Below are 13261 nucleotides of genomic sequence, written 5' to 3' on the forward strand. Positions count from 1 at the left end.
TGCACAATTTTCATGAAATGGCAATACACTTTTTCTCTTTCGGCTCGCCACAATTATTGGTCGAGTTTCGAGAATCGAGTAAACGGCACTGTTTCGACTAACAAAATGAAGTTACGAGAGAAATTACGAGGAATAATAATATGATATATATAGAATTATATAATCTCGCTCGTGTCTACAAAACCCACAATTTATTCTCTCTCAATTCACAACCAAAATCAAACGTAAGAACTCGAGCATAGCTTAACTGATAAAAACACCGACTATTATCACTCAAAAGTTAATGTTTTGAATCCTCTCCCAACTGACGTTTCGTTCAATGATGGCGTGGATCAGGTCCTCCAGGGCTGAGTCTTTTGGACACGAAATGTCGTCCAAGCTTCTCTTTTTCTTCGATGATAACCTTCAAGAGTTCTTTGACGTTCTTTACAAAGATCTCGTTCTTCGTATTCGCCGAAGAAGAGAAAGAAGAAGAAGAAGAAAGCAAGCGACTTTCGGAAATGGAGGAAGAACACAAGAACAATATGAGCACAAGGCAAAAGAACTTATGATAATAAGCCATTAAAGAGAGTTCTTGAGGTGTTTTTGTTGGATGTTCCAATACTTATAGGCTTATCTATGTGTGTGTATATATATATATATATATATATATTCATAAGGAAGATAAGTCAAGATGTGACGAAAGAGCTGTCTTATTTTAATAATAACAAAATAAAAGTCAGTGCCTTTCCTATCTAAAAAGCATGTTTAAATGCTGTCTTTGAAAACCCATTTGCCGCAATCTTCCGCCGGCAACTCTATCTTGAAATAAATTAATAAAAATATTTTTTAATACACGAATCGCTCGTAATCGTGAGTCAGTCATACAACCGTGAATTTGGATAAGCGAAGGAAAACCAACCACCACCGCTTGGTTTTGACACTCAAGCGACCGTCATTGAGAGGTGGTTGAAACACTAGAAACGGCGCCCCCGCTCACTAGGACGTTTTCAATTTTTCATAGAATTTTCAGGGTTTTCCTAGTTACTCTCGTTTTGGATCCGTTATTCTGATTGTAATTTTTTTACCCAGGTGAAAAGTTCTTTCCTTTTTGGTCGATTGTGGGTAAGGAGGGATTCGAACTCTGATATCATAGTTCCCTGATGTAGTAGAGAACACTCGGATCAAAGGTTAAACTAATGAGTTAGGGTTGGTGTTAATGGAGAGGAAATGATGTTATGAAGAATTGTATAAGGAAAACCAACCACCGCTGCTTGGTTTTGACACTCGAGCAACCTTCATTGAGAGGTGGTTGAAACACTAGAAACGGTGGCTCCTTATCTTCCTATTTATAAGTCACAGCTCACTTGGACGTTTTCAATTTTTCATAGAATCTCCGGGGCTTTCTTAGTCACTCTTGTTTTGGGTCCGTTATTCTGATCGTAATTTTTTTACCCAGGTGAAAAGTTCTTTCCTTTTTGGTCGATTGTGGATAAGGAGGGATTCGAACTCCGATACCATAGTTCTCTAATGTAGTAGAGAATGCTCGAATCAAAGGTTAAACTAATAAATTAAGTTGATGTTAATGGAGAGGAAATGATGTTGTGAAGAATTGAATTATTATGAAGATTTGTAGGTTACTGTAAAACTGTTAACTTTGGAGTAATTCAGTGTGTAAATTTTTAACAGTAAAGTTGGTGGAATTGGCCTTTCTGTTATATGTCCCTTTGGACCAACTATGTCGTTTCTTTGGTGCTATAAGAAGAAAAAGGTTACTTTTTTATGCTTTTTTAACTTTAACCTTTTGCTCGGTTTGAAGTTTTTAGCTGCTTAAAACTCGAAAACAACCGGGTAAGGGTTCCACCACAACCCACCTTGAAAATGGTAAAAATTTTGTACCGAAAATGAAGAAAGGAGTGGGGAGAGATGTGTGAGATCCCACCTCGATTGGAGTCAGGAACGAAGCTTTTCTTATAAGGGTGTGAAAACTTCTCACTAATAGACACGTTTTAAAATGTTGAAGAGAACCCCAGAACGGAAATTCCAAAGAGGACAATATCTACTAGCGGTGGGTTTGAGCTGTTACAAATGGTATCAGAGCCAGACACTAGGCGGTGTGCCCACGAGAACGTTGGGCCCCCTAAAGGGAGTGGGTTGTGAGATCTCACCTCGGTTGGAGAGGGGAACAAAGCATTTCTTTGTGTGGAAACCGCTCTCTAGTCAAACATGTTTTAAAGCCTTGAGGGGAAGTTCGAAAGGAAAAGTCCCAGAAAGACAACAGCGTAAGATCTCACTTTTAGTTCTCGTTTACCGTCGATCCATTATCTTTCTCGTTGAGAGTTCACTGTTAGGTTAACGAAAACTTCATTGGAAAACGTTCTCGAGTTGTCACAAACATTTTCAAGAAAAAAAGGTCAGGTAGCTCCACAAACTTGTTGAAGTGGAATGTATTGGTAGCAAGGCCTCACCACTTTGAACCTAAGTGTTTGGTTCTTGCTTTTGGACCTTTGTTGTTTCTAAATTTTGGCGGCCTTCCCTTGTTTGGTATGACTTTAACTAGTGCTTACATATATGCTCTTTGTTTAGCACTTAAAACACCTCCTTTTTAATTGCACCAAAATTCATTCTAAACCGACTCTTACTTTAATTAATGCTCTTTAAGCTAATTTACTCGACTTCGTACAATATGGCATTCGTTCGGTTCTCCATTGTAGCGAATTCTGGTAGTATATACTCACCACAAATAAGGTACTTTTCGTTCTTGTCTTAGCACTGTCAGGTTTGTCGCCGTTTAGCATGTGTACTTATCTATTCTAAAACAGGTCCACTATGGAGAAGTTTTCACTGTTAGGATCAATACCAGTTGTTAGCTCTAATACCAATTGTTAGGATCGCTCAACAACACACACTCGATCAAGATGAACACAAAGAATAGGAGAGAGAAAATTCAATGAGGAATATTGGCTAAAGGTTTTATTATTTATGACTGGTATGTACAACACGATGGTATATAGTACACAGAGAATGAAGAAAAAGTACATTTTGAGATCACGGCTGTGTATATATATGATTTCAATTTACTAAGGATAGCTCCCACAGATTTAAACGATATAGTTCCCTTCTTCCATCGATGTGGGATCTCACAATCCACCTCCTTAAGAGCCCAACGTTCTCGTTGGCACACCACCGAATGTTTGACTCTGAAACCAACTATAACAACTCAAGGTCACTACTAGCAGATATTGTTCGTTTTAGCTCATTATGTATCATCGTCAACTTTACAATTTTAAAACATGTCTACTAGGAAGAGGTTTCTACACTCTTATACCCAATGCTCTATTCCTCTCTTCAACCAACGTGGGATCTGACATGTAATGATTATGGTTGAAATCCCGCCCTCTAAAAAAGATATATTTTTTTTAATTGGATGTTATCTTTATTATATTTTACATTTTTTTCCTCACTTCTTAGGATATATTAATTTACATTTCCAACAAAAACAATGAATTTGAATAATACTCCATCACATGCAAACAATTTTCCTTTTAATAAATATAAAAATCACTAAGCAATAAAAATTAAAAATTAAAAAATATATATATAATTTTAGCAATAAGGTTTTGTGTGTTGAATATATTTATATAATTAATTTGAGCATAGGTTAGCAACAAATTATTTGTATTAATTATCTAATCTCATAATTAGTGATGTTCTAATTGGAGCACTACCTTATGTTCTTGCTACAAACAAAATTAATTAAATCTCATTAATAATAATTTTCATTATTTATACAAATTTAACAAATATATATATATATTAATAAAAGACAACAAAAGGACAAATCAAATAAAAATGGATCACAAATAGGCCAATGTGAAATTAATACATTAAACTAAAATAATTTATTTTTGTCTTTTTTCTTTTTTTATATTTATTTTTTGTTTAATATTTTGATGAATGAGGTATGTCCCACAAAATGTTGACTTTGACTTTCCCAACAGCTATGGCCTTTTAATTTTTAAAATGAGGTTTGACTTTATGCCTCATGATTTGAACCCTTTAATATAATGCTCTGACTTAAATTAGTTAGTAAGATAAGTTTTTTTATTATAAAAAAAAAATTTGTAATTATTTCAAAAAAGTTGTTTAAAATGAAATATACGGAGAAAGAATCACTGCAAGGGAAGTAAGATTTGGATTACCTCGTTGATGGAATATTTTAAGCATGAGCACTTATTTGAGATTCGAATCACTCCATAAGTAAGATCCGATCATGTCAAGTTTGAATGATTTTAAACCTGCAATATAAACTACATATAATAGTAAAAAAATTTAATCATTAGAAAGGAAAGCAAAAATGCTATTTTTACTGCATTTTTAAGTCTTCTCTGTAAAGATAGCATATATGGTTATATCTCCACAACGACCCAATTGCAAGAACGAGAGCTCTACTAACTGAACTATATCGGTCGAGCCAATAAGAACACTATAACAAAATGAGACTAAAAAAAATTGGTACTTTTCCACTCTAGCTTAATGGATTTTTGTAGGTTTTTAGAGGAAAGAACAATGTTTAGTGGGGAATTTTTTTTAGGGTTCTTGTATTTGGAAGAGTGCCCTAAATGGAACAATAGTGGGAATTGTATAATGGATTCAATAAAATAAAGAAATCCCAACCTTTGATGCATCTACCATTACTAATGTTTTTTTTTTTTTTTTTTTTTTTTTTTTTTTTTTTTTTTTTTTTTTTTTNACTCGTGTATTATATGAGCAATAAGATTTCTATCGTCGAAGGAGAGGTGATATCTTAAGGAGGGATGCCTAAACTTCCTTTCAAACTTATTTTCATGGGTTGGACCTTTTGTTCTTCCTACAGCTCAACGACATAAGAGAGAGATTGAACTATCGACTTTTGAAATTGTCTTATTCTTCTTATATTCAACAATGGTAGGAATGAGAGACCGAACTATCAACTTTTGTGGTGCACTAGAAACTTAGTCATGTAAATCAAGGTTACGAGAATGCTAACACATTCAATTATAGTTGTAACCTAGTATTTACATGTTTGATACACGTTCAATTATAGCTATTCAGGAAGTAACGGTAACCTATCTACACTATAGTGAGATCCATTTGTGTCACCAGCGGAACCAATGAAGTCGTCAAACTCGGTAGTAGGATCTACTTTTCCAAGTGTTTTCACATTTTCATCCACATTAGCAATCAAGGGTAAGATTCGGAGACGAACGTTCTCCTCCGTCTCCATGCCGATTCTCTCCGACTGTAGATGATACTTCCGAATAAGGTCCATCTGAAGAGACAGGATGTGGGGTGGCCTAGGGAGGAGCTCAACAGACTCTTCTCTAGGGATAACTATCTGCTCAATGGCCATTCTGGCTTCCTGTGAGGTAGCAAGCAATAAAAGAACTGCAAGTGCTATTATGTGTAGTGAACAGAACATATTCATCAAGAAGATAACCGGCAAAGATCGATGAAAACAGCTAATTTCTGCTCTGGAATGATAAATTATGGTTTCAAGAACATAATAACCTAACCCAAATCTTTTACCAGCCACCAAAAGAACGGTGTTTTTCTAAAAGAAACAACTCCCATGGTTAAGAATCACGAACCTCAACAATAGTACGATATTGTCCATTTTGAGCATAAGCTCTCATGGCTTTGCTTTGGACTTTCCCAAAATGCCTCGTACCAATAGAGATGTATTCCTTACTTATAAACCCATGATCATTCCCTAAATTAGTCGATGTGGGACTCCTCTCCCAACAATCCTCAACATCCACGCCGTAGGAGGTGGGGGAGAGATGGTGACATGTATACACGTTATTAATCCAACGTAGATAGAAGTATTGTTTATGAGCTTAATTTTTAAAAATAGAAGATGAAAAACAAGATGATTATCAAATGAAGTTTTGAAGTTTTGAAACTATTAGGACCAAATAAAAACTAATCTCAAGTTAAATGGACCCAAAGTGTACTACGCATATATAAAAGAAAATGAAAGATCAGGCATACCTCCAAAGCATCAATTTTCTCAGAAGATCTTGTCCTGCTCAATGATTCAAAATCTTCTCCCTCATCTTCCTGATCAAGAATTAGTGCCCTTAAGGTCCTCGTGATATGCACTAATGAACCAGTCTACAAGGGGGAAAAGAAGAGTACACTATGAGAAAGATGATTACTGAGTAGGGCACGAGAATTTGAACTTCTGACTTCAAGTGAAGAAGTACATGTCAAGTATCGTAGACAATATTAGTACTCGTTTCTAGCTTGTAAATCTAGAGATATTGATACCTTAATCGCGTAAATGGGTATGTCGTGAGATTTTGCAGCAGCTTGAATCCCAGCATTCTTTTTGAGCTTGGACTGCAAGGCAAAAAGGGCATCTGCCTCACTGATATTATCAGTAAAATGGATGGCCACATCATTCATCCTTAACTGCTTGAATCCTTGGATCACGCTTTCTTCCAATACCTACAACAGCTGCACATTTAATAAGTTTCACAACCAACCGCTATTCCCTAAACCCTAAATGTAACATCTCAACCTCATTACTAGTAGATATTATCCGCTTTGGCCTGTTATATATCGTCATCAGTCTCACAATTTTAAAACGTGTCTACTAGGGAGAGGTTTCCACACCCTTATAAGGAATGCTACGCTCACCTCTCCAACCGATGTAAGATCTCACAATCCACCTCCCTTGGGGGCCCAGCGTCCTCACTGGCACACCACTCGGTAACCTAGCTCTGATTACCATTTGTACCAGTCCAACCCCACCGCTAGCAGATATTGTCCGCTTTGGCCCGTTATGTATCGCCGTCAGCCTCACGGTTTTAAAACGCGTCTACTAGGGAGAGGTTTCCACACTCTTATAAAGAATGTTTTGTTCCTCTCTCCAACCGACATGGATCTCACGTTAAAAGTCAACAATATCTTATTGCTGGAATGTTAAATGTTTCAGATACGCCGACAATATGTAGTGTGACCTGTTCCACTGCCCGGTAACAATATGCAGCAACGTTTAAACTATATTGAACCGACATATTTTATCTCAGTTCCAAACAGAAAGATTCAAAGAATTGAAACAAGATTCAAAAACACTTTTAGTTTGCTGAATTTTTATGAAAGTAACAATTAGTTCTAAGCATGAAGAAGGTGTTCATAATAAACTATTAACATTAGTTCTAAGCATGAAGAAGATGTTCATCGCATTCATTTGTCGAAGTTGAAAGATTGTATCTTACCCCATAGACAAACAGACGAAGTGGAATCTTTCCTTCATCTTCTTCAGAGGATTCTCCTGCAGGTGGAAGGATCTCAAACGATATCTCACTGGGCTGCTGACCACTTTTCTCATAACACGCATCGGAAGCATTCACTGGAGCTTCATCCTTATTGTGGGAGAAAGTGGATACGAAGGTATCACTTTGTATAGATTCTTTCCCCTCTGTAGTATTGATCCTTCGAACTTCAACATTAGGAAAACGACCTTCACAAAAGAAGTGGTGACAATAAGCTGAAAGTGGTTGCTGCAAGCTGCTTCAAATTTCCATATTATTTAATAACAATTGTTTACCACAAAGAATGGCGTCAACAGTTGCGTCAAGGCTACGATGAACTCTCAACTCAGTCTTCGATATGATCTCTACTCCACAAGCAAATGTTGAAGGTCCTTTTCTTTCCAGCACAGTCTTTTGAACACGTCTCCGGCTTGCCTCCTCATCCCCAAGAGTTACACTCTGTAAAATGATTTTATTGAGCTATAAGTTCCAAAGTTACAAAGCGCCCGCACACACACACATTTAAGTTCATTCGTCATAAAAGTAAGTGAGTTTTAAAGACGAACTACGAATGTAACAGCTCAAGCCCACCGCTAGCAGATATTGTCTTTTTCGGGATTTCCCTTTCGGGCTACCTCTCAAGGTTTTTAAAACACGTCTGATAGGGAGAGGTTTCCACACCCTTACAAAGAATGCTTTGTTCTCCTCTCCAACCGATGTAGGATCTCACAATTCACGCCTCCTTCAGGGCCTAGCGTCCTCGCTGGCCCACCGCCCGGTGTCTAGCTCTGATACCATTTGCAATAGCCCAAACCCACCGCTGGCAGATATTGTCCTCTTTGAGCTTTCCCTTTCGGGTTTCCCCTCAAAAATTTTAAAAGTCGTCTTTTAGGGAGAGGTTTCTACACTCTTTTAAAGAATGTTTCATTCTCCTCTCCAACCGGTGTGGGATCTCATAATGAAGTACTGCGAAGGGAGACACTATTTCCTCTCTCTTCGTGAGACACTATTTCCTATCTCATGCTTAACTTGAAAATTCGGCAGTAAAGGATCCCCGTTAACAAAATTAGAGAAATCAATTGAATTAAGAGGGAAACAACACTCAACCACCAACAATAAGGGAGACAGGTAGATAGTCCCATGCACTGAGAACAAGTATATATTGTGCAACAGTCTATTCTTAAGCATTTGTTAAAATACCCATCACTCACAGTACTTGAAAAATCAAAATAATCAGAAGAATGCAGTGAGGTAAGAACAGATCACACCTGTATTCCTCCAACAAGCATCTCCAGTAAAGGATTCATGATCAGGTTTTCAATTGTAACTCCATGAGCAGTAGCAACTAGCTGAATACCACGTTGGGCTATGGTGCTTGCAGCCATGGCTTCAAGTTTTGTGCTTATTTCATCTATAATAATTACTTGAGGCATATGGTTTTCAACTGCTTCAATCAAAACCTGATCAAGTGAAAAATGTAAGACATCAATAAACATGAATAAGATGAATGAAATCGCAATCAACTCATTACTGTGCCCAAACATATAATGCGTGAGAAGTGAAAAAGATGAATCAACCCCACGAATGAAATTTTGCTGCTAATGTTGTTGCAATTGTCTTAGATAGATTGGTCACAAGGCTTATTAGCCTGAACTGTTTTACTTTATTGGCCTAGTCATTTTTGGGGAATCAAACACACGCCAGTCTCATTCGTGGCTGAATCTATATCCCCCTCTCATAAAACTTGCAAAAGACTTTCTAGATATCCTCCTTTAAATCTTCCAAATTATCCTGATAAAAGTTTATCATGAAACCATCAGGTCTGAGAGCCTTATTTCTATCAAACCCAAAAAACAACCATTGCCATACCTTACCCAAAAGTCACCATCACCAGGTCGAAGTAAGTACCTAGGAACGAAGTCTTGTTGGTTCAGAAAGACAAATGCAGACATTGAGTTTCATGTCATACCTTATGTTGCATATCAGAGTCTGGAACCTGCATTCGACGAGCATTACCAATTCCTGCATGAGGTATATCACCATCGCCACCAATCTCATTGGAGGTGTCTACAATCATTACACGCTTCTTGAAATCATTAGCAAGAATCCTAGCTATTTCCCTACAAAAATGTCACAGAGCATTACTCAAGGATTTCCACATAAAAAAATCGTAAATTATCTCTAAGTTATACTATCTAATTATAAGGAACTCTGTTTCTGTCAGCTTGAAATAGGGATCTACAAATTACGGTATTTCCTTTTTCAAAATCTATTGGGCTTTAAGAAAGAATATGTATGCACAAAACTAAAAGTTTGCTAACCTGATAATTGTGGTTTTTCCCACCCCTGGAGGCCCAATGAGCAACAAAGAAGACCCATCTTGAATCAAATCCCTCAGCAAGATAGCACTTCCTGAGATAGCTCGACCCACACGACAAGTTAGACCAATAATTACACCTTTTCGATTCCTGATGGCACTGATCCGATGCAATGTTCTACTAATGCCAGCTCTATTGTCAATGGCAAAGTCACCGACCTGCAATGCAGTAGTACAAAGATCTTGACATGGTTTTTATTTTTAAGTGGTTAAAACTTATACTTTAATTTACTCAGCCACATGAGTTAAGCTTTTTTATCCTTCTGGAGGAGTAAGAAGTGGGGGATTTTAATCCTAGCAAGTCTTTTTTTTTTGTACTGATTGATCTTTTTCGGTTAAATTGCTAAATTACAAGTTTATTTTCTGAATTTTTATATTTGTGTCTAATAGATCACTCGGCTTTAAAAGTGTCTAATTAGTCTTCAAATCTTTAATTCTATATCTAATAGGTTCCCACGTATTTGAAATTTAAATTTGATGTCTAATGGGACATTGAACCTTCAGTTTTGTGTCTATTATACCCGTGAGTTTGAAAAAATGTAGAATATCAAGAACTTATTCGACCCAAAAGTAAATTCATGCACCAATTGGACAAATTTGAAAGGTTAAGAACTTATTAAACTTCAATCACCTACCGAACACAATTGAAGTTTAGAAATCTATTAGATCTTTCTCAAAGTTTAGGGATCAAATCGATATTGACTTGAACGTTCATAGACTAAACTTGTAATTCAACCACATTTTTTACGAACCGAGCATTAATCAAAGAACCAACCATCCTGTCCTATTTGAACTTTAAGAGTAATACCAAGTTACCAACTGACCTTCCACCAATTACGCGGTGGTACAGTGAGAAATTTCCAAGTTCCAAAATCCTCAAGGCCTTCACCTCCTCAAAGACAACTTTCCTCCAATTCATACCAGTCGAGATTCTCATACTACAGACATGAATTGAACACAACACTCCTAATCTGCCAGTCTTAGTAAAAGATTAACGCTACTCCACATGGTCGCCATTAACAACCAGTTTTAGAAATAAATTTGGAGAAGTTAACGCAATATACGAATTGGGTTGGTATATTATAATTGTGTTCAATTTCTAACTTCCCAGACAAATAATCAAACAGGACGTGGGCAGTCTTATCAAAATAAATAAACAAGCAAAAGAATGTGAACAAAGAGCCGAACATACCTTGGAAGTGGCAAACCGTAGGTCATCAACAGTTATTTGAGAATGGGAGAGCAAGAAATCCCCAGTAGGAAACCGAGCCAGTGGTTTCCGACCCAAATCCAAGACAACTTCAATCAGTTGGTGACACTCCTCATGCTCCCTTATTCTTCGCCGCATTTCTTCAGGTAAGAGCACCAACAACCGGTCCAATTCATCGTCGAATTCTTCATCACGGGAAGAAATTTCAGGGGAATTCATAGAGAACAAACATAATCGTCGATTCCCAGATGCCCGATTCACGAGAAACTGAGAAATCAATGATCGTTGAGGAAATAGTTGAAGGGATTGACGGTGAAACTTGGGAAGAAGAGCTTGGCACTTGAGCTGGGTTGTTGGAGGAAGAAGAAGAAGATGATTAAGCTGTGTAAACCTAAGCATCTGTTAATGGCGGGAAAAGTTGAAACCCTACTCTGGATTTCAACTTCCCTCGAAAAATTATCAAACAGTTCTTCAGTATCCGATTGGTAGAATTTTCAGTTCTTTCTGGCCACAAACATGGAAGAAGATGACTGATCTTTCTCCATTGATCTTCGAATTTGCAATAATGATAATTATTATTTTTCATACAATAAATAAATAATTCACTTTCAAATTTGAATAAATATCTTTAGCCCTAAATTTAAATATTATAACTGAAATATTAATGTGAGAGGACTAATAAAGATTAGAGCCGGGTTGGGCTTACTTTTTTCATTCACTAATGGGCCACATATCAGCCCAATTAGATTGAAGAGACGGGCCCAATCCTAATTGGGCCTGCCAAATGCATGGCCCAACGTGGCTTAAAACTGAAATAAAACTGAAATAGGATTATAATTCAATTCAAACGCTCTTCAAATAATAATAATAATAAATTATTATTATTATTATTATTAAACATCTAAATCACGATCCTATGGGAGCATGCAGTTGTTCGGTTCGGTTTGGTTAGATTGCGTTGACGAACACGACTCTCAACAATGGTATGATATTGTCCGCTCTGAACATAAGCGTGGTTTTGCTTTATGCTTTCCCAAAAGGTCTCGTACCAATGGAGGGAATATTCTTTTTTATAAATCCATGATCATTATCTAAATTAGCCGATGTGGGACTTTCATCATCCAACAAGTTGGTTCGAGTTAGTCAAATTATTGAGTCATATAAACGTTATTATAATCCAAACACTCGAAAAGTATAACGTTTTTCAATGTATAAGTGTTATGAGTCATAATCACGTATAAAAATGTTATATAATATTTAGAAAATATATTAATAATGGAATATATCTTCGTATTCTTTCCTTCCTGATTTGATTTGTATTATATTATATTTTATTTTCAATATTTAATTAGTTTATATTTTTTTGTTATTTGTATGTATTATGAGAATACACACGTTCAATTATATATATATATTTCTCTGCTCTATTTCTGCATTCTCCTTCACCTATGTATTCTTTGTTGTCGAGTAAATTCATTCAATCTTGAGCCTCTACAACCCGATCTCATTGGTTCTTTCTCCTAAAGAGGACTTATGGCCGGTCGAGAATCTATTCTTTCACAATAAACTAAGACTGTCCGAAAGAAGAATTATCTTTTGTAACTGTAAGACGAAACGAAAGAAGTACATAGTCCAGGCAATGGAATTGAATCACTTTCATCAGTTTCAGGAGACAAGCTGCCAGACCGAGGTTCATGAAAAAAACTAACTAACTACTACTACTTACCGAGTTGGAGTAGAGTCGAAGTTAAGTAAAGGACAGGAGTGCAGACTCAGACAGAGTTGAAAATATATATATAAATATAATATATTTTGGTAAAGTTGAAATTAAAAATATGAATTTAGTGGACTATTTATATGGACGGTGACTGGGATGCGTACGTATCTAGTCACACCCACACGTACAAATATATAAATTAATTTTATTTTATTAGTCTTTTATTTTGTTTTGTTTTGTTTATTATTATATTATTCCATTTTATTTTAATTATTCCGTGATTTATTTCAACTAAAAAACACAACAAAAAACAAAATTAAATCAATCAAGAAAATTAAATAATTATTGATATCCTTGTGGGGGAAATGAAAGCTTTATTTAAACATTAAATAAATAAATAAAATTGCATGCCACAACGTGGTTGGTTTTATTTTTTACAATATGGTTTAAACATATTATTTTTCATTTAAATCCTTATTTTAAAATTTATATACTATAAATTATCTATTTTCATATGAAATTTTATTATAAGATAAGTTAATTTTCTTAGGTTAAATAGTATTTGAGTGACGTATTAATGTGTCTAAATATTTTAATATACAAATATACAATCCACAAAATTGAAAAATATAAATATAAATTCATATTTAATTATTTTTAAAAAAATTTAAAATTTT

General features: G+C 35.7%; 1 protein-coding gene across 1 annotated transcript; it reads right to left on the reverse strand.

The window, feature by feature from the left end:
* Nucleotides 1-4889: 4889 nt before the first annotated feature.
* Nucleotides 4890-11433, reverse strand: LOC111796746 (uncharacterized protein ycf45). The gene is made up of 9 exons (XM_023679492.1): nucleotides 10850-11433; nucleotides 9602-9816; nucleotides 9250-9400; nucleotides 8549-8740; nucleotides 7577-7739; nucleotides 7245-7489; nucleotides 6292-6471; nucleotides 6013-6135; nucleotides 4890-5380 (listed from the first exon to the last, which is right to left on the reverse strand). The coding sequence occupies exons 1-9, from the start codon at nucleotides 11264-11266 to the stop codon at nucleotides 5066-5068; spliced, it is 2001 nt and encodes a 666-aa protein (XP_023535260.1). The 5' UTR covers nucleotides 11267-11433; the 3' UTR covers nucleotides 4890-5065.
* Between the last annotated feature and the right edge of the window lie 1828 nt (nucleotides 11434-13261).

Source organism: Cucurbita pepo, chromosome LG06 (genome assembly GCF_002806865.2).
Source record: "Cucurbita pepo subsp. pepo cultivar mu-cu-16 chromosome LG06, ASM280686v2, whole genome shotgun sequence".
Lineage (NCBI taxonomy): Eukaryota > Viridiplantae > Streptophyta > Magnoliopsida > Cucurbitales > Cucurbitaceae > Cucurbita > Cucurbita pepo.